At 34.2% G+C, this 23,653-nt stretch overlaps 1 protein-coding gene and 1 long non-coding RNA gene across 3 annotated transcripts; both read left to right on the forward strand.

Annotated features, from left to right (window-relative positions):
- Positions 1-4,366: 4,366 nt before the first annotated feature.
- LOC109181960 (AUGMIN subunit 7) lies at positions 4,367-8,381 on the forward strand. Its single transcript, XM_019331950.1, has 9 exons — positions 4,367-4,641; positions 4,731-4,816; positions 5,228-5,289; positions 5,750-5,841; positions 5,975-6,100; positions 6,461-6,551; positions 6,681-6,788; positions 7,436-7,534; positions 8,034-8,381. Exons 1-9 carry the CDS (start codon positions 4,508-4,510, stop codon positions 8,229-8,231), a joined length of 996 nt encoding a protein of 331 aa, XP_019187495.1. The 5' UTR covers positions 4,367-4,507; the 3' UTR covers positions 8,232-8,381.
- A 5,218-nt stretch (positions 8,382-13,599) lies between these two features.
- Positions 13,600-21,674, forward strand: LOC109182025. 2 transcript variants are annotated; one of them, XR_002054316.1, is made up of 17 exons: positions 13,600-13,944; positions 14,231-14,420; positions 14,497-14,674; positions 14,807-15,667; positions 15,737-16,390; positions 17,203-17,307; positions 17,382-17,886; positions 17,924-18,350; positions 18,519-18,597; positions 18,773-18,886; positions 19,299-19,491; positions 19,832-19,909; positions 20,083-20,193; positions 20,547-20,746; positions 20,908-21,022; positions 21,139-21,215; positions 21,391-21,674. It is a non-coding gene; the product is annotated as an uncharacterized LOC109182025 (long non-coding RNA). The 2 variants fall into 2 exon arrangements; XR_002054317.1 differs by lacking the exons at positions 19,832-19,909; positions 20,083-20,193; positions 20,547-20,746; ... (1 more) ...; positions 21,139-21,215; positions 21,391-21,674 and adding an exon at positions 19,566-19,599 and having other exon boundaries at positions 17,382-18,350.
- The last annotated feature ends 1,979 nt before the right edge of the window (positions 21,675-23,653 follow it).

Genomic DNA, 23,653 nt, shown 5'->3' on the forward strand with positions numbered 1-23,653 from the left:
CAAAGTTCAAACGACAAAACCAGCCAGCCATTCACCTACCAACGCCAGAGGGCAGAGACTATTGTGCTTTAGCGAGATGCACAGCACATGCTAATCCTGGGAAACCGTAAATTAGTTTTTGCATTTTGTACTTATTAAGAAAAAATGTTTTTTTTTTAACCTTTAAGGAAAATCTTAAGCTCACAATCTTATATATTTTCTCCCTGTTTTTGCATTTTGTACTTATTAAGGAAATTGTTTCTTTTAACCCATTTGAAAATGTTTATGCTCGCAATCTTGAATCTTACGGAGTATATATTTTATCCATGTCTGGTGGTTCAGTTAATAGGAGTATACTAAAGTTATTTATAATTCATATCTTTTTTTAATATTGAATTTAATGTAAATATATAAAGTTTATATATTTATTTATAAATTACATTTTACATATCAAAAATTAAATTAAAAATTTATAATAAAATAAATAACAAAAAATGAGTTGATTGACTAATATGTATTAAGCATGACAGGTAAAATAAGATAGATGGAATATAAGTTTGAAACGTAAGATTTTTTCACCATTCATAATTTGGAGGTTGATGGAGCAATAAGTCATGATTCAACCGTTTATCGAAGACCATAGTTTTATGTTCTTACAATTTTACATAGATTTAAAAACAAAAAAAAAAAAAACAAAAAAAACAAAAAAACAAAAAAACAAAAAAAAAAAACAGAAAATATAACACAACAATTTAGACTAGATGCCGAGCAATATCCATCATGCATGTTAAAAAGTTTAAAAGATTTTTACTAGACTTTCTCTAATAATATTTAAACTCCGAATACAATGTTTTACATATATTCATCAATTACTTTTACTTTAATAAAATTTGTGTGGAGTAATTAACAACACATAAAACAACAAGCCCCACAAAGTCAATGTGGGATGTGGGGATGGGGATGGGATTGTTAGTGTTTTCGCTTGGAGTCAAATAAAAAGCGAGTCTTGTCTAATGAATAAGTATCTTCGATCTAAAAAATTATTTAATAAGTACGTTTAATTTGGAATTATAATTTAAAGAAAATGTTTCGTTTACTTACTTTTGATAAATATTACTTTTATCATATGTTGTAATATTATCTATATCTATAAAAACAATTATGACTCTTTTGGGGATGTGGGGATGGGGATGTGATTGTTAGTGTTTTCCTTTTGAGTCACATAAAAAGCGAGTTTTGTCTAATGAATAAGTATCTTCGATCGAATAAATTATTTAATGAGTACGTTTAATTTGGAATTATAATTTAAAGAAAATGTTTCGTTTACTTACTTTTGATAAATATTACTTTTATCATATGTTGTAATATTATTTATATCTATAAAAACAATTATGACTCTTTTTGGGATGTGGGGATGGGGATGAGATTGCTAGTGTTTTCGTTTTGAGTCACATAAAAAGCGAGTCTTGTCTAATGAATAAATATCTTCGATCTAAGAAATTATTTAATGAGTACGTTTAATTTGGAATTATAATTTAAAGAAAATGTTTCGTTTACTTACTTTTGATAAATATTACTTTTATCATATGTTGTAATATTATCTATATCTATAAAAACAATTATGACTCTTTTTGGGATGTGGGGATGGGGATGAGATTACTAGTGTTTTCGTTTTGAGTCACATAAAAAGCGAGTCTTGTCTAATGAATAAATATCTTCGATCTAAGAAATTATTTAATGAGTACGTTTAATTTGGAATTATAATTTAAAGAAAATGTTTTACTTACTTACTTTTGATAAATATTACTTTTATCATATGTTGTAATATTATTTATTTATATAAAAACAATGATGACTCTTTTTGGGATGTGGGGATGGGATTGTTAGTGTTTTCGCTTGGAGTCACATAAAAAGCGAGTCTTGTCTAATGAATAAGTATCCTCGATTTAATAAATTATTTAATGAGTACGTTTAATTTGGAGTAATAATTAAAAAAAAAATGTTTCGTTTACTTACTTATGATAAATATTACATTTATCATAGATCTATATCTATAAAAACAATTATGACTCTTTAAAAAAAAATTGAAATATTCAATATTGTACACACACACAAAATCAAATTATGTTTAACCGTTAAAGTTAGTCATGGTACATATCATCTCTCACAAGTCACATGTGACCGAGAACCAATTCATCACCACATGTACCGTTAAAGTTAATCATCGTTCTTACTCATATCCTCTCTCACATAGTCACATGTAGGGATGTCAATTGGGCTAGCCCTGCAGGGCTATTGGGCTTATCGACTTTGGTTAAATGATTTTTTGTTTTTAACTTTTTTAGTTGGGTTGGCCCTAATACTAAATTATGGGCTATTGGAGTAATCCAGCGAACTGAATCACTAACCAAAATTTGAAAAATAAGAGTGGGTATCCACATTCAGCGAAGTGAGATGAATTTAAAAAAAAAAAAAATACATATGACGTCGATGAGTTGAAACGGAATATATATACATATACTACACCGTACTACATACATACATACAGACTATATACTATATATGCTATATACTATACATACATATATACTACACTACATATATACTATATATGCTATATACTATACATACATACACATGTGATTACGAAATAACTCACTTTCGCTCACTTTTTCTTTTAACCAAATGTTTCCCTTTAACAATCCACCCCACCCCATCCCCCCCCCCCCCGCCCCCGCCCCCCAATTTTATATTTAAATTTTCTCCCTTATCATGTACTTTTTTTTGTTAGTGTTATTAACTCTGTTACAATGCAGTATATATCAATAGGTCATTTTCAATCATTATGCATTATTTACATATTAGTGGTCTCTCATTGACTCTAAAGATCTCTTATTTGAAGAAGTAATGAAATTAAAATTGTTAAAATAGACGAGTGATTGCGAGATTAAAATAATAGTACATTACATTGTATACAAACTGTGCATAAATAATTCATTAATTACTTATTATTTGTAAATAATTAATGAAAAGTTTAGTAACTCTAAAAGTTATATTAAAATAATAATTACTTTGGTTGTAATGAAGTCAAAACATTATTCTAAAAATAAATACGTGTTGAGTGAACAATTAAAGTTTTATAATGGTCTAATTGTTCCAAATGCACTTACTCATACGATATATATTTTTAATTAAGTTAAAGTGAGCATACTCCTTGTGCACATTAGCATTTGATCTTATATATTGAGTTATGAATTATTGTGATTTATATCATTTCAAATTCTGTGTGGGGCCAGAGTGTGACACTATTGAGTTTAGGGATTCAACAATTTTAGATAAGAGATATGTAACTCCTTAGAAGTAACACAGTGAAAAATGAAGAATATGCACAAATCATAATATTAATTAAGGATTTGTTAGTTGTACTATAATTAAAAAAATGCACATATTGCATATTTGAATTGTCTCAATTATTAAATAATGAACTATAGTTTGATGGTATCAACTATTACGGTTACCTTTTAAAATGAAAGGTATCAAATTTAAGTATCATTTAGATTGAGAATATTAACATGTTGAGCAGATACTAAGAGTATAACGGTATAAATAGACTAGATTCGATAAAAAAAAAAAAAGTTAGTTATGGTATGTTCACATTTAAAATAATTATCTAGTGTTTATACGAGGCGGGTTCAGGTGCGGCAGTGTCTTACGATGCGGTTATTTCTTACGGTGCGGCAACACCAATAGTTCACCAAATATGCACCATCAACGTTAGGAAATACACCACACAAAACAGAGTAAACAGAGCCCTGCATCACCAAACACACACCATTAGGTGTGAGTAAAAACACCATACACTGTTCGGAAATACACCATTGGGGGTGGTGAGTTATATGGTGTGTTTTTTTGAGTCTGTGGTGTATTTTGTGATGTTTTACTACATTTCATTGGGGTGTGGTTTTATTACACTGTTGGTGCATATTGTTAACACTGTTGGTGTATTATGGAATTTGACCGCACCGCCGCACCGTAAGACCCCGCCGCATATGAGCACTCTTCGTGTTTATACTTAATAATTTGTTTTTACTATATTAATTTATTTTACTTAAAAAAATATATACGTATGATATATTCGATTAATCTACATGTAATTAATAAAAACAAAGAGTTTTTAAATAATATTGCATTATTAGTTAACACTAAGAAATAAATTGAATATATATATATATATATATATATATTTTAAATGATTATATTTACATATAATTACAATTTAAGAAGTGCACAATTATTACAGTTGAGTTTTTTTTTTTTTTTTTTTTTTTTTTTTTTTTTTTTTTAATAATTAATTTATAAATAATTCTTAATTTAAACTTCTCCCAAATTCAAATACTACACTGCAAAAAGAGCCAGATCGCTTGCAGTCCAAACAGTAAAACCAACATTCAATTCGAGTCATCTTCCGCTTATCTCACAGTGATCCGAGGAGAATTCCGGCGTTGAATTCAATCCACTCCGGCGGGGAATGGCGGCGAAGCAGATGGAAGAGATACAGAGGAAACTGGCGATGCTCAACTACCCGAGAGCCAACGCCCCTGCCCAGGCGCTCCTTTTCGCCGGCATGGAGCGCTACGCCCTTCTCGAATGGCTCTTCTTCAAGTACTCTTCTCTCCTCTCTAAACACTCGCATATGTAACCGGGTCTGTATCGGAAGTGTGATAAGGCTGCGACCTTTGATGAATTTGCAGGCTGTTGGGCGACAAATCTCCATTTTCGCAGCAGAATTTACAAGGGGATCCCGCAGATCGCGACGAGGAGACCTCTCGCATTCAATGTATTTCTCTATCCTTCTTAAACCTTTTATCCGGATTAGATAATTCGTTAGTATTTGGCTAAAATGAGACCTCTCGCATTCAGTATGAAACCGTGCCGTCTTTGGCTGTAAAGTTTACTGCTGCTCGTAATTGGAGTTAGAAGATAAAAATTTCACCGTAGTTGAAATTTCTAATTTTGGCTGCAAGTTCACCAGCTCAAATCTGTATTGTTCATAGAAATTACAGTAGAAGAATTTTAAGGAACTCATTTTAGATTCTCAGTGTTTGTTTGTTTTATGGATTGGATTTGGTGTGCTGATTGACCTGCCGTAGGGTACACACTCTAACTCGTTATGACACAATCATTTCTTAAAGTTTAGTTTAGGGTATTATATGACCTTGATTGGTGCAAAAGGTTTGTGCTCTTGCAGATCTGGCAGAGATTGCAAAATTTCTGGGTATAACTACCACAGTGGACACGGAGGCAATACAAGTGAGTTTGATTGCATTTCCCTGCTGCTATAGAATATTTTATATTATTGCATTTTCTCACAGCCAACCCGAGTAGACTAGGAGTAAGGGTTAGTTGTGCTGCATTTTCTTGTAGGCCACTTGTGATCATGAAAATGTGATGCTAACTTTTCCTTGATGTTAGTTATTTGGCTTATGGTGAGTCTGGGAAGGTTTGAGGGGTTTATGGAAGTGGAATTCGTATAATATTGTAGGCTTCAGGAAAAAAAAAATTATCTTCCTCTCCATTAAAAGGCTCTTATTGCACCTAATTGCCAAGAATATCCTTAAGAAATTCATCCATACACATGGTGGAGCAAGTAAATTATGCACCTGCTATTTTATTTGCTTTGTTGTAAGTAGGATCCTTGTAACCTGTAAGTTCCATTTCCAGTTGCTAATCACTAACATAGATCTTTCCTGTTCCAATCCTTCGGTTGCAGGGGAGAGGTAGCTATGAAGATCGTACAGAAATGCTACGTCTGATTGTTGATCTTGTGGAGGCAAGCTTGTATGCTGATAATCATGAATGGAGGTTAGACTTTTACTTAAAGTTGATATTGATTAGAACTCTTTAAATTTTGATATATATGATTCCAGATCTAGATTTGAAGTTTGGAATTTATTGATGAATTTATTTATTTATTTTTGGTGTTTCTCTCCTGTAGTGTTGATGAGCAGGTAGCTAAGGACATACAACTAATTGATGCCATTGCTGAGAAACAAGCACAAATTTTTTCTGAAGAGTGCAAGTTGTTTCCCGCAGATGTTCAGATCCAATCCATATATCCATTGTAAGAAACACCCTTTTTTGTATAGTTAATTGATGAGTTTCTTAAGAACTAGTTGCATTGATATGTGAGAGAGGGAGAGTGAGAAACAATGGAAGAGAAGTGAGGAAACAAGAAAAACAACTTTCTAACTGTTAGGGGCTGAAAAGATATAAGAGGGTAGAGACTAAAGAGGCCCTTTTCTGTTTCTAGTGTCAATTGATTTATGAAATATCCCTCTATTAGTGAAAAAGTAATATATCATGGGTTTGCTGGTAGCGGGAAAAAGTAACAACAAAAACAACAGCATAGCATTTTCTTTACCTTCACCACATTCACCAGATGTAACAACTGTATATTACTTCAATCCAAGTTCACTTGCAGGCCAGACATTGCTGATTTGGAGAAGCAACTCTCAGATCAATCTAACAGACTTCTTAGTCTTCAAGAGATGGTTGATGATTTAGCATCAAAGGTTATACCTTTTTGGAGCCTGATACTCCTTTCAATCACAGTCTTGCTTCTGTTGGCATTCATATCACTTTCTCGATGTCATGTTTTCTTAGGTCACTGAGTTTATTTTTGATAAATTTTTGGTGTACAGCATCCATATAATCCAGACGAGGACTATGTGGAGGTTGAAGCAAAGTTGCGGGCCCATTTAGAAACCTTTTTAGAAACTGCAAGATCCTTTAATACAATTTACACTAAGGTTGGCTTTCATTCACTCTTTTAAGAAACTTGTGCTTATTGCTTACTCTCTCTCTCTCTCTCTCTCTCTCTCTCTCTCTCTCTCTCTCTCTCTCTCCTGTCTCTTTTAAAATTAAGTAAAGGCATATATCTGGTGACACTTTTTAAAGTAATCCCATTGAGTATTGCTAATTCATGTTCTACTCGTTCTGGAGTTGGTGCTTTATGATTCTAACTCTCCAACAGTTCCATTGTTTTCATACTTAAAATTGCTCACACTTAATTCTAAACTGCTTGGAATCAATTATTTAAAAAATTTCCCTTTAAATTTTTTGAAATTTGTTCACAAGTTCTTTGGAATGTTTGGATTATACTTCACTTGTATTTCTATATGGGTGCTTTCAAATCTACAATGCCCTCTGGAGTTGTAATCACACTACCCATTTTTTTCACCATAAACATGTTAGGACTCGGTGGCAGATCCAAGATTTTGAAAGAACATGTTCACACTAATTAATATACACACTACTGATTATGCATTTTCTTTATTTTAAGTTTCTCCTTGTTGGCTAGTATGCAATAAAATTTAATGGGGCAAGTGGCCACTGCTGAAGGGGTAGTTTTCTGCCGGTTGGATAATTGTTCTTATTGTTATTTTAACATTTATAGGAAATTCGTCCCTGGACACACATGATGGAGGTACCGCAATTGCATGGATTTGGGCCAGCTGCCAATAGATTGTTGGAAGCATATAAGATGCTTTGGAAGGTACTTTATGTGAACTTCTTTCCTCTCTTAATTGTTGACAATTGTTATACCCAAAATGCCACAGTATATCTTCGAGGCTTTGCGCCATTTCAAAGTGAACTCTCATTGAATCCTTTAGTATATTTTATATCTCTTATTGCCAATTCTAACATTGTAGTCTATGAATTTTCTTTTTATTTTATTTATTCTAAATCAAATTTAAACCTCCACTGTATATATACTCTATTGATCAATGCACCCAATGAAGCTTCTCAGTTTTCAAAAGTTCTTGTTTGTATTTATGCTTTGAAGAGAGAAACAAAGACAACATTAGGTGTTATACGCTAGGAAGACAATGGTTTACCATTGGATTTCTGTCATCATTAGTTTTAGCTACTAAGCAGACTTCTGAAGCCCCGATTAACCAGAAAAATGGCACATTTAATTACACTTCTATTTGTTGTTGATACGAGACTGATCCTTCTTAATTCTTTTGCGTGTCATCTTCCAACTTTGACAGTTCCTAGGGAACTTGAAGAATCTCCGAGACTCTCATGCAGCCGTTGCTGTTGGGTCATCAGAAACAGTTGCAGGGGAGCCATCTTCTGTCACAAGAATAATCTCAGAATGCGAAACTGCCTTAACATTACTAAACCGCGATCTAGCCATTCTTTCAGCCTCCATTGCTCGCGAGCAAGGGGAGGATGCCACCTCGTGAGCATAAGTAGAGGAGAAGAGCACACATCATAGTAATTTGCTCTCTTACAGCAACCTTTTGTCCCTATTTTTGTCAAATATATTAACCAATTTAATGATTTATGGATCATTCTCTGAGAGGTTGAATCTGATTGTGCATTAGTTCTGTGTATTCTGGTTATGAGTTTTCTGCAGATTCTGGTTTTCCATTTCTCAGCAAAAATTGAAAGATGAATGAAAATGAGATATGTTTCAATTGCTTCTTCCACAATATGTACAGATTTGTAATTTCCACATTTGGCTCTCAAAAGAATTGCAGTAATCAGAGAGTTGTGACCTGTGGGCATGTGCCACGTGGCAGGGCTAGGAATAGAAGAACAAATCATCAGCGATGTTCACCTGATCTCTCAGTGCGGGAGCAGGCACCTGATCCTCATCTCCTTCTCCACTGTCAACAGAAGATAGGGTTACATCTTCTGGTAGCTGATCTTCATCGGACGGGAGAGATTGTGCCGCGTCTTCGTAGGCTGATTCAGCCGTCAAAGCTTCGCCGTCTTCCAGCAATGACCTGGCGGGAACAGGACAGAGGAGATCTCCGCCTTCAATCTCGACCGGGAAATCCGAGATTCTACACTGAGTTTCATGCGCGTCGGCTGTTAGGGGCGGCGATAGCAGTAACGGCAGCTGCGGCGGTAGCGGTAACGGCAGCTGCGGCGGTTCAAAATGAGTTGGAGGCGGAGGAATTTGCGCGGCGCTGCCGGAACCAAGGAGGTTGCCGGTGTCGTAATCTAAGGGTGCTGAAACGGAAAAGACTACGATCCAGCGGTTACGATAGAGCTCCGTGCTGTTGACGCGAACGCCGTTAACAGTGACGGCGCCGTCGACGGAATCCACCATGATCGTCCGGTTCGCCGCCAGAGTCTGGAAAATCGTGATTTTCGGCGGATATCTCGCGAGATCCTCTAAACGGTGCCGCGTAGGCAAAACGTGGCTTCGGAAATCGAAACTGAACCCGCCGGGTCTCGAGAACAGCGCCCGATCAGACGGCGCGAACAGCGAAACGGCGCCCAATCTTAACATCTCCGACCGCTTGATAGATAAGCCCGCAGCCGCGACTGTGAATCCCCTCCGCCTGATAGCTCTAACCGCGTGATCAAGAAACTTGCGGTCGACCAACGGCGGCTGAACCGCCGGCGTATGATCTCTCGACTCGGAGCATTTCGAGGCTGACGTGGGGTCCAGTATACCGTCGACTCCATGGACGACGAGATGATCGTCGACGTACATATCAGGCTGTTTGATTCTAATCGCCGAGATTGGTTTCTTGGACGCAGAAACCGAAACAGAAACGGCCCCATTGGAATTCTTTAGGAAGAAGCAATCGCCTTTGTAGAACGTCGGGAGCTCGTTACCGTCCACGAGCGACGAGAGATTGTGCCACGTGAGGGGCTCCCGGAGGGTGTGGTAGAGCAAGACGGCTGCGGACGGCCGCAGCGGCGGCACGCGGTGGTTGGGGGAGAACTTGCCAACGGTAAACGAGAATGCAAAGTCCGGTGGCGCCAAGATGGTGCCGGAGAAGTTGTTACTGGATGTAACAGTGGAGAGGAGGGTGGAGGCAATGAGAGAGTAGCCGCGGGTGCGGAGGATCTCGGCAGCGGCATAGACAGAGGGCGGCGGTCCGGGGGTGGTGGTTGCGGTGGACGCCGCCCACGTGATGAGGAGGCAAAAGAGTGGAAGAGAGAAGGTAAGGATGTTGAGGGAACCGTAGCGGCGAAAGTCCATAGCTTTTTGCAGTGTATCGGAAAATCAAGAATGGATGCATGCAAGCGGATTCAAATATGGTGGACTTTTACAGAAGTCGATGATTATATTGGCCTTGCAACGAGAATAACCGTCTTTTTGGCGGGAATAACTGTACTACCTGACGGACCTATTGCGATAATTGGGCGGCAATAACTAGATCGGCCCATTAATTAGAAGTAAAACACAATAAAGCCCAAGGCAATATGCCTTTTAATTAAATTAATAATTAATAATAGGGAAAATGGCACTTTTCCCCCTTCGTTATATACTTATAGCACTTTTCCCTCCTAAATTATTTAAGTGGCAGTTTTTTCCCTGATATATTAAATGGACATATTTACCCTTAAAATAAATATTTCATTTATTTTTCTTCTCCAACAAATTATAACCAAGATTTGAAAAAATAAAATACATTAAGTGTTAAATTTAGAATATTTTAAAAATAAAAAAAAATAAAATTTTAAAAGAAAGTTTGAACCAACCGTTCAAATTGGATCCAAAATCGTGAACCGACGGTTCAAAATAAAACTCAAATCGCGATTATATATACTTATATGTGAGAGTCAATATAAATGCGGAAAAAAACATGCACTATTTGCAAATATTATAATTCTAATTTAAGCTATTGCTAGTAGTTGTTCCGATTTGAACCTCCGGTTCACGGTTTAGGATCCATTTTTTTTCCAGTTCACGATTTTAATAAACGGAAACCCAAATATTGGGTTATGTTATGAATCATAACCGAAATTTTTTAATTTGATTGCTATAGTGTTTGGTTCAGTTCGAACCGAACCGTGGTCATCCCTACGTATAAGCAATAATTTGGTAAAGAAGAGAAATAAATAAAATATTTGTTTTAAGGGTAGAAATGTCCATTTAATATTATCAGGGGGAAAAACCGCCACTTCTATAATAATTGAGGGGACAAATGTGAATGCATGAATAACTCAGGGGGAAAAAGTGCTATAAGCATATAACACAGGGGGAAAAAGTGCCATTTTCCCTTAATAATACGGAGTACTTCTTCCAAAACTAATTTTGATAATAAAGAAAAAGATTAAAAAGAAGTGGACCCTTGCGAGTGTGTATATATATGGAAACTTTAAGATATTGATCTCGTGGTCGACATTTATAAGTTGATGATGATAATGTTTTGATACAGGTACCTTATAGCTTCTTGCGTTCTTTCCATGTTTTCTTTTGTTGTCACTTCCACCATAAATTAATTCTTGATTTAATACAGTACACGTACTGTTATGCTTTACAATTATAGTGTATTAGCCCTGTGCATCTTCAAAAACAAAACATAATTTTACGTCTGTGTTGAATATATACAATAAATTAGGTGTATCGTTTCATCAATGTCAATGCGTGATTCTAATTAATTGGTCAAAATTCATGTTAAATTTTATATTGTATTTTTAAAAATATTGTGTCAATTTTGATTTTGATGGAGTTCGAACCTAAGACCTTCCTTATAAAAATTAATGAGTAAGTTAAAAATAATAAATAGTTAACGGAATATTTCGTACTAAAGTTTACCCTGATAGAATACAGTGGTATTTAGAAAAAGTAAATAATATAAAAGAGGGTAAAATATGATATAATAATAAAAATATTAAAATTAAAATACTATGAACCATTTATTTCAACAAACAATTACACTAACATTTATTTATGTTCCGTTAGAGAGGTTTGTAACTTTTCATAACCTTTAGTTTGTATTTTTTTTCATTGTAAGAGAAAAACAACACAAGTACATATGATATTTAATAAAATGTTACATTGTCACTTTAATACAATTAATCATAACTTTTTACATAAAGATGTTATTATTATTATTTTTTTTTGGAAAATAACAACTTTTATTAATAAAGATGTGCAATACAATCAATAACAATAATATAAGATAACCAAACAATATAATCAGCTTGATAACGAGCTGTCATTGCTAAAGTATGAACAAGCTTATTTTCTGATCGATGGATAAACTGGCAAGACACCATCTCAAAGTGTCATTTGAAATCTCAGCACTCGTTGATCACACAATCTGCATAAGAATGAACAAACTTATTCGTTGATCGATTGATAAACAGGCAAGACACCACCTCAAAGTGTCATTTGAAATCTCGGCACTCATTAATCACACAAACCTGCATAAAAATGGTCGAGTACAGTGCCATTTATCATTTTGACAATCTGATAAAACAGAGATCCTTAATAAGTTCGGATCCTAAAGCCTCTTTGACCGCTTCGGCCAAATGGGATCCAACATGCCAACGACCCATTATTCGCCGCCACAATTCCCACAAAGTTACCATGCTCATCATTAATCACAATTCCATAAAAAAGCCTGACCAGTATCATTAAATACGACTGCATCCCATATATCATAAAGTTTCCCTAAGCTACATGCACAGAACTAGTAGTTGGAATAATATCTTGTGGATTACTAAATAAAAAAAATAAAGAATTTCATTAATTTTTTTGTTGGTCTATAGGATAGTTTGAGCTAAAAGTTTTACGAGGGGTTTGGTTATAGAATGAAAGAATTATGGGAGAAAAGAATTATAATTCGGTTAAAAAGAATAAGATTGAATAAAATATGAATAAAAAGTTTTACGATGTCGAGCTTCCTCGAGAGCTTTCCCAAGCTTATAGAGTTGTAGGTTTTGAGAGCTCATTTGTCACTTGAGTTATCCCTTTATATTATATAACTATTGAAATTGAGAATGAAATAAGCGGTATAAAAATTAAAATACACTTGTGTAATGTGTAATAATAATAATAGTAATAATAACTCAGGGTTGTAGTGTCATTTCATATATTTTTTCATTTCCCACGACCCTTGAATTGCAATTCAACAAAATGAGGGAATTGCAATTCTCTAAAACCAAACATGGTAATTGGAATGACAAAAAGTTGGGATGGAATTGAAATGCAATTCATGTATACCAAACAACCCATTATTGTTTGGCTTATTTTCAAAAAGAAAAAAGTTACTTAGAAAAGGGACTATGGGTCTTCAATAGTCATAATGTTTATTGTTTGATATATTGTGATTTCGTTCGAGCTAAATAAATTGTGATAATAAAATTTATTAATTTTGTTGCGTTACGAGTATGACATGACTTATATTTTCGTTTTTTTTTTAACCCAAAATATTTATATATTTATATTTATATTTATATTATAACAAATAAATGAAAGACATTGGGAAAAAAAGGAAATTATGTTTAAAAGAAAATTTGGGCTATTAGCAATACAAAAATAAATAAATTTTAAATTCCCTCAACGAGGAGGGAGTCAGTCCATTTATTTATTTATTTAAATCTGTATTTATGTCTTTGCGAAAATAACACAGATAATTTTAGTGAGTCAAAATGTTTAAATAAAATATTAAAATAAGTGACCGACCGACTTTATTTATTTTTAAGATTTTAATTTTCAAATAGCACAATTTTTTTTTACCGTTGGAGTTCGGGGTTTCCTATTTATAAGCGGGTTGGGTTTCCTATTTTTTTTTACCGTTGGAGTCACAATTTTTTTTTTTTTTTTTTTTTTTTTTTTTTTTTTCGGCCGTTCTCTCCGTCTCAAACAGTCTCTCCCAGTCTCCTGCACCAGCCTTCCGCCGGAAACGGTCGCGTCGAATTTCAGGTTAATGCCCGCAAAATTTGTTTGCCCTCAGATTTAGGGTTTCCTATTTCCAAGCAGTTTAGATTTCCTATTTCTTTGTTTCTTCGGAGTTCTCTCCCACCCCTAAAATTCTCTCCGTCTCAAACACTCTCTACCGCGCCAATCCGCCGGAAACGGGCACCGGGGGACGTCGAATTTCAGGTGAATGCCGGCCCCTAAAGTAGGATTTGGAGGGTAAAAAAGTTGCAGCCATGAAGCTATGATCGGGGGAGGCAGAGTCACTGATTTATTTCATTGTAAGTTGCTCTCTCTTGTGTATGCATTTGTGGAAAAAAGATCAAAAAAGAGAAGGGAAAAGGTAAAGTCTAAAGTACAGTGTAAAGAAAGAAATTACCCACCTTCTGACTGGTAAAATAATTGATGAATTGGCCCAAGAGATTGCCTATACACTGTTCCTCATCATGATTAACTTCTTCTCTATTTGTATTATCTTACAAATTTATTTTATTTTGTCATAATACTTTGTAACAGGTTATAGTGCACTTTTGCAGTTTTACTAACATGATAGTTCAAGTATTGTAGGTTTGTTCTCGATCACTTCTTGTCACAGAGGTTTAATATCGTGGCAAGGAGGTTCAACACTGTTAGTGTAAGATGTTAGATCTGCCATCATTCAACCAACCATCACATTAGCAACCACCACAAGCACCCAGCAACAAGGCACCACACTGGCTCTGTCAATGTTTTCAACATGTTGCTCCCCACTTTTCCAGTATAAATAGAATATACTCCACTAGCTTATTAGGGATTTCAATTTTAATCATCTAACATTGTACCTACTAAAACAGAGTATCCCTAGCTGATATTCACATCAAGCATTGCCTGGAATAAGGAAAGGCTGAGAAGGATTGGTGTAAGCAGGTAAATGTTGTGGTTTCTTATCTCCCTTCATAAGTTATTATTTTTTCTGTGTTTATTTTGTTTTTGGCTGAGAAGAAGGGGCAGTGGAATAGGTCACTTTAAGAGGTGTTTTCTTCAATCCATTTGATTGTATATTTGTATATAAAAAAGTTGCAGGCATGAAGCTATGATTGGGGGAGGCATATTCACTGGTTTATTCCATTGTGAGTTGCTCTCTCATGTGTGGTTATGTTTCAGAGACGAAATGAATGCATTTGCTGAAAGAAAGCTCAACAAAGATGAAAAGGGAAAAGGTAAAGTGGACTCGTTAAAAGATAAAGCCATAAACTACCTTGTAATGAAATAAATTACCCAACTTCTTAATGGTAAAATAATTGATGAATTGGCCCAAGAGATTGCCTATACAGACACTGTTCCTCATCACGATTAACTTATTCTCTATTTGTACTGTCTTACAAATATATATTTATTTTTTCATAATAGTATAAGACTTTGCAATAGGGTTTTAGTGCACTTTTACAGGTTTACTAACCCAAGAATTCAAGTATTGTATGTCTGTTATCAATCACTTCTTGTTACAGGGGTTTAAAATCTAGGCAAGGAGGTTGAACACTGTTAGTGTAAGAAGTTAGATCCGCAGTCATTCAACCAACCATCACATTAGCAACCACCACAAGCACCCAGCAACAAGGCACTACATCGGCTCTGTCAATGCTTTTCAACTTGTTGCTCTCCACTTTTCCGGTATATATAGAATACTCGACTAGCTTATTCGGGATTTCAATTTTAATTATCTAACATTGTACGTACTAAACCGGAGTATCCCTAGCTTGGGGATATTCACATCAAGCATTGCCTTGAATCAGGAAAGGTTGAGAAGGATTAGAGTAAGCAGGTAAATGTTGTGGTTTCTTATCTCCCTTCATAAGTTATTATTTTTTCTGTGTTTAGTTTGTTTTTGGCTGAGAAGAAGGGGCAGTGGAATAGGTCACTTTAAGAGGTGTTTTCTTCAATCCATTTGATTGTATACTTGTATATAGAAAAGTTGCAGCCATGAAGCTATGACTAGGGGAGGCAGAGACACTGGTTTATTCAATTGTGAGTTGCTCTCTCTTGTGTGGTTATTGGATTATTCAATTATGAGTTGCTCTCTCTTGTGTGGTTAAGTTTCCGAACGAGTGAATGCTTTTGCTGGAAAAAAGCTCAACAAAGAGGAAAAGGCAAAAGTTGAAGTGAACTCATTAAAAGATAAAGCCATAAACTACAGTGTGAAGAAAGACATTACCCACCTTCTGACTGGTAAAATAATTGATGAATTGGCCCAAGAGATTGCCTATACACTGTTCCTTTTCATGATTAATGTATTCTCTATTTGTATTCTCTTACAAATTTATTTATTGTCATAATACTTCGTGATAGGGTTATAGTGCAATTTTACAGTTTTACTAACCTGAAAATTGTAGGTCTGTTCTCGATCACTTCTTGTCACAGGGGTTTAAAATCTAGGCAAGGAGGTTGAACATTGTTAGTGTAAGAAGTTAGGTTCGCCATCATTCAACCAACCATCACATTAGCAACCACCACGTAACAGGGCTGACCTGAGCACCCAGCCACAAGCACCCACATCAGCTCTGTCAATGCTTTTCAACATGTTGCTCCCCACTTTTCTGGTATAAATAGATTACTCCACTAGCTTATTAGGTGTTTCAATTTCATTTATCTAACATTGTACCTACTAGAACATAGTATCCCTTGCTCGAGGTTATTCACGCCAAGCATTGTCTGGAGTAAAGAAAGGTTGAGAAGTATTGGAGTAAGCAGGTAAATGTTTTGGTTTCTTATCTTCCTTTATATGTTATTATTTTTCTGTGTTTATTTTGTTTTGGGCTGGGATGAAGGGGCAGTGGAATAGGTCACTCAAAGAGGTGTTCTTCAATGCAGTTGGTTGTATATTTGTATATGATGTTATGCTTTGTATAAATAGGTCCCTCTGAGATTGTATTATTCTTTCTAGTTTTTACTGGTGATTTTTGGAGTTCGACAGCAAGATTTTTTGACTCTGGTGACAGTAAAGGTTTAAGCAGAAACAGTACAGGTTATTTATTTAACTTTTTTTTTTAAATTTATTTATTTATTTTTTTTTTTTTTTAAATTTTAGTTTTCAAACATGTGTGTGGGTCAACAATTGATGAGTCCAGTTTTTATTTTATTAGAAAAAGGTCCTATGATTTTCAGCCTTTCTAAAAAAAAATAATTTTTTGTTTTTTCCCCCAGTTTTTCCTTCTCTCTTGGGTTTTTTTTCGCTTTGTTATATTTATGTTTTTTTTTTTTTTTTCCCATGTTTAAGTTTTTCTTTTTAACCATTTTTTTTTGTTTGTTTTGTTTTGTTTTGTTTGTTTTTTTGTTTGTTTGTTTGTTTGTTTGTTTTTTTTTGTTTTTTTTTTTGTTTTTTGTTTTTTTTTTTTGTTTGTTTTCTAATACGTACTCTACATATTTGTAGTTTTGATTGTGTATTTTCAAAGTTCATTGTACAATTTTGAGATTGTATTTTAAAATGACTCATTTTAAGGGTTCATTTTCATTTCAAACTAGTTTTGTGTTTTTTTGTTTTGTTTTGTTTTAACTCTTTGCAGTGTATGTTTGTAACCACCACATTAGCAACCACCATGAACACCCAGCCCCAAGGCACCACATCGGTTTCATCAATACTTTTCAACATGTTGCTCCCCACTTTTACGGTATAAATAGAATACTCCACTAGCTTATTTGGGATTTCAATTCCAATTATCTAACATTGTACTGCTTAGAACAGAGTATCCCTAGCTCGAGGATATTTACCTCAAGCATTGCCTGAAATATGGAAGGTTGAGAAGGATTGGAGAAAGAAGGTAAATGCTGTGGTTTCTTATCTCCCTTTATAAGTTATTTTTCTGTGTGTTTTGGGCTGGGAAGAAGGGGGTAGTGGAATAGGTCACTTAAAGAGGTGTTTTCTTCAATACAGTTGATTGTATATTTGTATATGATGTTGTGCTTTATATAGTTGATTGATAAGGTTGAACTGAAGGCTAAGTGGGTGGTAGAAAATAAAGAGCTTGAAGAATTAAACAGTGAAACTGATAAGAAATTGAAAGGTAAATGACCTTCTCTCATTAATGCTCTTTTATTAATGAATTCGAACCATTCTTTTGCCGGAAATGGGCACCGGAGGATGTCGAATTTCAGGTTAATGCTGGCGCCTTAGAGTAGGATTTGGAGGGTAAAAAAGTTGCAGCCCATGAAGCTATGATTGGGGGAGGCAGTCACTGGTTTATTCCATTGTGAGTTGCTCTCTCTTGTGTGTGTTATGTTTCATAGACGAATGAATGCATTTGCTGAAAGAACGCAGAGCAAAGAGGAAAAGGGAAAAGGTAAAGTGGACTCATTAAAAGATAAAGCCATAAACTACAGTGTAAAGAAAGAAATTACCCACCTTCTGACTGGTAAAATAATTGATGAATTGGCCCAAGAGATACACTGTTCCTCATAATGATTGTATATTTGTATATGATGGTTATGCTTTGTATAATACGTCCCTATGAGATTGTATAATTTTTCTAGTTTTACTGGTGATTTTTGGAGATTGACAGCAAGATTTTTTTACTCTGCTTACAGTAAAGGTTTAAGCAGAAACAGTAGAGGTTATTTATTTATTTTTAAAATTTTTAGTTTTAATTTATCTAACATTGTACCAACTAGAACAGAGTATCCCTAGCACGAGATCGAGAAGGATTGGAGTAAGCAGGTAAATGTTGTTATTTCTTATCCCTCTTTATAAGTTATTATTTTTCTGTGTTTGTTTTGTTTTGGGCTGGGAAAGAAGGGGCAGTGGAATAGGTTTAAATAGGTGTTTTCTTAAAATCCAGTTGATTGTATATTTGTATATGATGTTATGTTTTATATAATTGATCAGGTTGTATTAAAGGCTAAGTGGAAGGTGGAAAATAAAGAACTTGAAGAATTAAACAGTGAAACTAATAGGAAATTAACAGGTAAATGACCTCTTATTGGTGCTTTTTGATTAATGAATGAATGAATTTGAACTTCTCTTCGGTAGGATCATGGCAGTAATCTTTGATGTTTATTGCATAGTGCCAGATTCTTTGTTTGGTTGCTCTATTAATTACCATTGGTTATTGAAAGTAAAAATCCACTTCAACATTCCAGATAATGGAATTTCAGGTTAATGCCGGCACCCTAAAGTACGACTTGGAGGCTAAAAATGTTGCAGCCATATGATTGGGGGAGACAGAGTCACTAGTTTATTCCATTGTGACTCTTGTGAGTTGCTCTCTCTTGCGTGGTTATCTTTTAAGAGACGAATGAATGTATTTTGCAAATTTTTTGCAAATTTTTGCAAATTATTCCATTGTATTTTGCAAATTTTTTTTTTTCCCATTTCAGAGACGAATGAATGCATTTGCTGAAAATAAAACTCAGCAAAGAGGAAAAGTGAAAGGTTAAGTGGACTCATTAAGAGATAAAACAATAATCTGCAATGTAAAGAAAGAAATTACCCACCTTCTGACTGGTAAAGTAATTGATTAATTGGCCCAAGAGATTGCCTATACACTGTTCCTTATCATGATTAACTTCTCTATTTGTATTCTCTTACAAATTTATTTATTTTGTCATAATACTTCGTGAGGGGTTATAGTGCACTTTTACTGACCTGAAAATTCAAGTATTGTAGGTCTGTTCTCGATCACTTCTTGTCACAGAGGTTTAATATCTAGGCAAAGAGGTTGAACACTGATAGTGTAAGAAGTTAGATCCGCCATATCACATTAGCAACCAGTACTAAACGGGACTGACCAGAGCACCCAGCCACAAGCACCACAGCGGCTCTGTCATTGCATTTCAACATGTTGCTCCCCACTTTTCTGGTATAAATAAAATACTCCACTAACTTATTAGGGATTTCAATTTCATTTATCTAACATTGTACCAACCAGAACAGAGTATTCGTAGCTCGAGGTTGAGAAGGATTGGGGACGGGGTGAGCAGTTAAATGTTGTGGTTTCTTATCCTGCTTAAGCAGTTAAATGTTGTGCAGTTAAATGCTGTGGTTTCTTATCCTGCTTAAGAAGTTATTATTTTCCTGTGTTTGTTTTGTTTTGGGCTGGGACAGAAGGGGCAGTGGAATAGGTCACTTAAATAGGTGTTTTCTTAAATCCAGTTGATTGTATATTTGTATATGATGTTATACTCTATATAATTGATCAGGTTGTACTAAAGGCTAAGTGGAAGATGGAAATTAAAGAACTTGAAGAATTAAACAGTGAAACTAATAGGAAATCACAGGTAAATGACCTTCTCTTATTAGTGCTCTTTGATTAATGAATTTGAACTTTTCTTTGGTAGGATCATGGCAGTAATCTTTGATGTTTATTGTATAGTGTCAGATTTTTTGTTCGGTTCCTCTATTAATTACGATTGGTTGTTATTGAAAGTAAAAATCAACTTGAACATTCCAGACAATGGAATTTCACGTTAATGCTGGCACCCTAAAGTACGATTTGAAGGGTAAAAATGTTGCAGCCATGAATCTATGATTGGGGGAGACAGAGTCACTGGTTTATTCCATTGTGAGTTGCTCTCTCTTGTGTGGTTTTTCAATACTTTTTAATTTTTTTTTTTTAAAGTGTTGTTTTTATAATTTCCATTCATCCTAAGGAACTTTCTGTACCTACCTTTAGGAGTAGATTACCGAATTAGTTTTGTCTTTTGACTTTTTCCCGGAAATTTAAAATCTATTTATTTTTAAAATTCCCAATATCATAAACAAATTTTCCCGTTGGAGTTTGTTGTTGGTTTCCTATTTCCAAGCAGTTTGGGTTTCATATTTCTTTGTTTTTTCAGCGTTCTCTATATCTCAAACACTCTCCCCCGCAAATCCGCCTTTTGCTGGAAATGGACAATGGAGGATGTCAAATTTCAGGTTAATGCAGGCACCCTAAAGTAGGATTTGGAGGGTAAAAATGTTGCAGCCATGAAGCTATGATTGGAGGAGGCAGAGTCACTGGTTTGTTCCATTGTGAGTTGCTCTCTCGTGTCGTTAGGTGAAAGGTAAAGTGGACTTATTGAAAGATGAAGCCATAAACTGCAGCGTAAAGAAAGAAATTACCCACCTTCTGACAGGTAAAATGATTGATTAATTGCCCCAAGAGATGTTCCTCATCATGATTAGTTTCTTCTATATTTGTATTCTCTTAATACTCCGGATGGGGTTATAGTGCAGTTTTACAATTTTACTAACCTGAAAATTCAAGTATTGTCACATTCTTGATCACTCTTTTCAGAGGTTCAATATTTAGGCAAGGAGGTTGAACACTGTTAGTGTAAGAAGTTAGATCCGTCATCATTCAACACATCCGCAACCACCACGTAACAGGGACTTGAGCGCCTAACCACAAGGTATCACATCGGCTTTGTAATGCTTTTCAACATATTGCTACCAACTCTTCCAATATAAATAGAATACTCCACTATATTCCAATTTCATTTATCTAACAATTTACTGACTAGAACAGAGTATCCTTAGCTCGAGGATATTCACATCAAGCCTTGTTTGGAATAAGGGAAGGTTGAGAAGGATTGGAGTAAGCAGGTAAAAATTTTTGGTTTCTTATCTTCCTTTCTATGTTTTTATTTTTTTTGTCTGTTTTGTTTTGGACTGGGAAGAAGGGGTAGTGGAATAGGTCACTTAAAGAGGTGTTTTCTTCAATCCAATTGTGATTGTCTATTTGTATATGATGTTATGCTTTACATACATAATTGATCAGGTTGAAGGGAAGGTTAAGTGAGGGGTAAAAATAGAGAGCTTGAAGAATTAAACAGTGAAACTGATAAGAATATGACAGGTAAATGGCCTTTTCTCATTAATTTTCTATGATTAATGAATTTGAACTTCTCTTCGGTAAGAACATGGCAGTAATCTTTGATGTTTGTTGTAAAGGGCCAGATTCTATGCTTGGTTGCTCTATTAATTACCATTGGTTATTGAAAATAATAATCATAAACATGAACATTCCAGACACTTATATTTTTTAAATACCTTTTAAAGGTATTTTTATTAGGAATAGTGAATTCTTATATTTTTTTAGGAGTATTTTCGACGTATTTTGTATGTTTTCAAGTGTTCTTGTGTAGTTTTTGCTTCTTTCTCTTTATGTTTTTCCTGCATTTTTGTGCTGTTTTTGCTTTGTTATATTTGTGACTTTTGTTTTTGTCCATTGCGTTTTTCAATGAATGTGTTTCTGAATATCTATTTTTGTTCAATGACTTTTGTTTTTGTCCATTTATGATGTATTTAGTTGTTTTTTGTCTCTTTATGTTTTTCTTACAATTTTGTGCTATTTTTGCTTTGTTATATTTGTGACTTTTGTTTGTGTACATTGTTTTTTTCTTTGAATGTATTCCTGAATGTCTTGCAGTTCTTTTCCTTTCGTTATATTTGTGTGTTTTTTGTTTTTTTCCATGCATTAATTTCCCCCTTTTAATTACTGTTTATTTTGTTTTTGTTAGGATGTATTTAGTGCATTTTCCTTTATTTATAGCATTTTCAAGTGTTCTTGTGTAGTTTTGGGTGATATTTTTGCTTCGTTATGTTTGTCCATGACGTTTTGCTTTGAATGCGTTCAATGAATGTCTTGGAGTTCTTTTCGCTTCGTTATGTTTGTGTATATATTTTTTTCTCATGCATTAATTTCCCTTTTTATTACCGTTCACATTGTGTAGTTTTGGGTGATATTTTTGCTTCGTTATGTTTATCCATGACGTTTTGCTTTGAATGTGTTCATGAATGTCTTGGAGTTCTTTTCGTTTTGTTATGTTTGTGTGTGTATATATATATATATATATATATATATATATTTTCTCATGCATTAATTTCCCTTTTTACCGTTCATATTTTGTTGTTAGCGTTCTTTTGGCGTATTTAGTGCGTTTTCCTTTATTTATAGCATTTTCAAGTGTTCTTGTGTAATTTTGGATAATATTTTTGCTTCGTTATGTTTGTCCATGACGTTCGTATTTTGTTGTTAGCGTTCTTTTGGCGTATTTAGTGCGTTTTCCTTTATTTATAGCATTTTTCAAGTGTTCTTGTGTAGTTTTGGGGTAATATTTTTGCTTCGTTATGTATGTCCATGACGTTTTGCTTTGAATGCGTTCATGAATGTCTTGGAGTTCTTTTCGCTTCGTTATGTTTGTGTATATTTTTTTTTCCCATGCATTAATTTCCCTTTTTACTGTTCATATTTTGTTGTTAGCATTCTTTTGGCATATTTTTAGTTTGAATTGCGTATTTCTAAAGATCATTTTTATTAAGAATAGTGAATTCTTTTATTTTATAAGGAGTAATTTCGACGTATTTAGTATGTTTTCTTTAATTTATAGCATTTTCAAGTGTTTCGTGTGTAGCTTTTTGTTCACTGCATTTTTTGGGTTATTTTTGTTTTGATATATTTGTTTGTTTTTGTTCGTTGTGTTTTTCATTCTCAACGTGTTCCTGAATTTTTAGAGTTCTTTGGTTTTGTTATATTTGTGTTTTTATTTTCTAAGGAGTATTTTCGAAATATTTAATTTATTTTTCTTAATTTATAGCATTTTTCGAGTGTTATTGTGTAGTTTTTGGTTTTCTCTTTATGTATTTCATGCATTTATGGGTTATTCTCGCTTCATTATATTTGTGCTTTTGATTTTGTTCATTATGTTTTCCTTGGATGTATTCCTGAATGTGGAGTTCTTTTCGTTTTGTTATATTTGTGTGTTTTTCTCCATGTATTAAATTTTCCTATTTACTATTCATTGTTTTTGTTTGCGTTCTTTTGGCATTTTTTTGTTTGAATTGGGTAGTTTCAAATATCGTTTTGAAATTCAGTAAATAACTTGTATTTCCATTAGGAATAGTGAACGCTTTTATTTTCTAAAAATTAATTCCAACGTTGTTTATTGTTTTTGTTAGCGTTCTTTCGGCATATTTTTTGTTTGAATTGGGTAGCTCCAAATATCGTTTTAAAATTCAGTAAATAACTTTTAAGGTATTTC

Source organism: Ipomoea nil, unplaced genomic scaffold (assembly GCF_001879475.1).
Source record: "Ipomoea nil cultivar Tokyo-kokei standard unplaced genomic scaffold, Asagao_1.1 scaffold0188, whole genome shotgun sequence".
NCBI lineage: Eukaryota > Viridiplantae > Streptophyta > Magnoliopsida > Solanales > Convolvulaceae > Ipomoea > Ipomoea nil.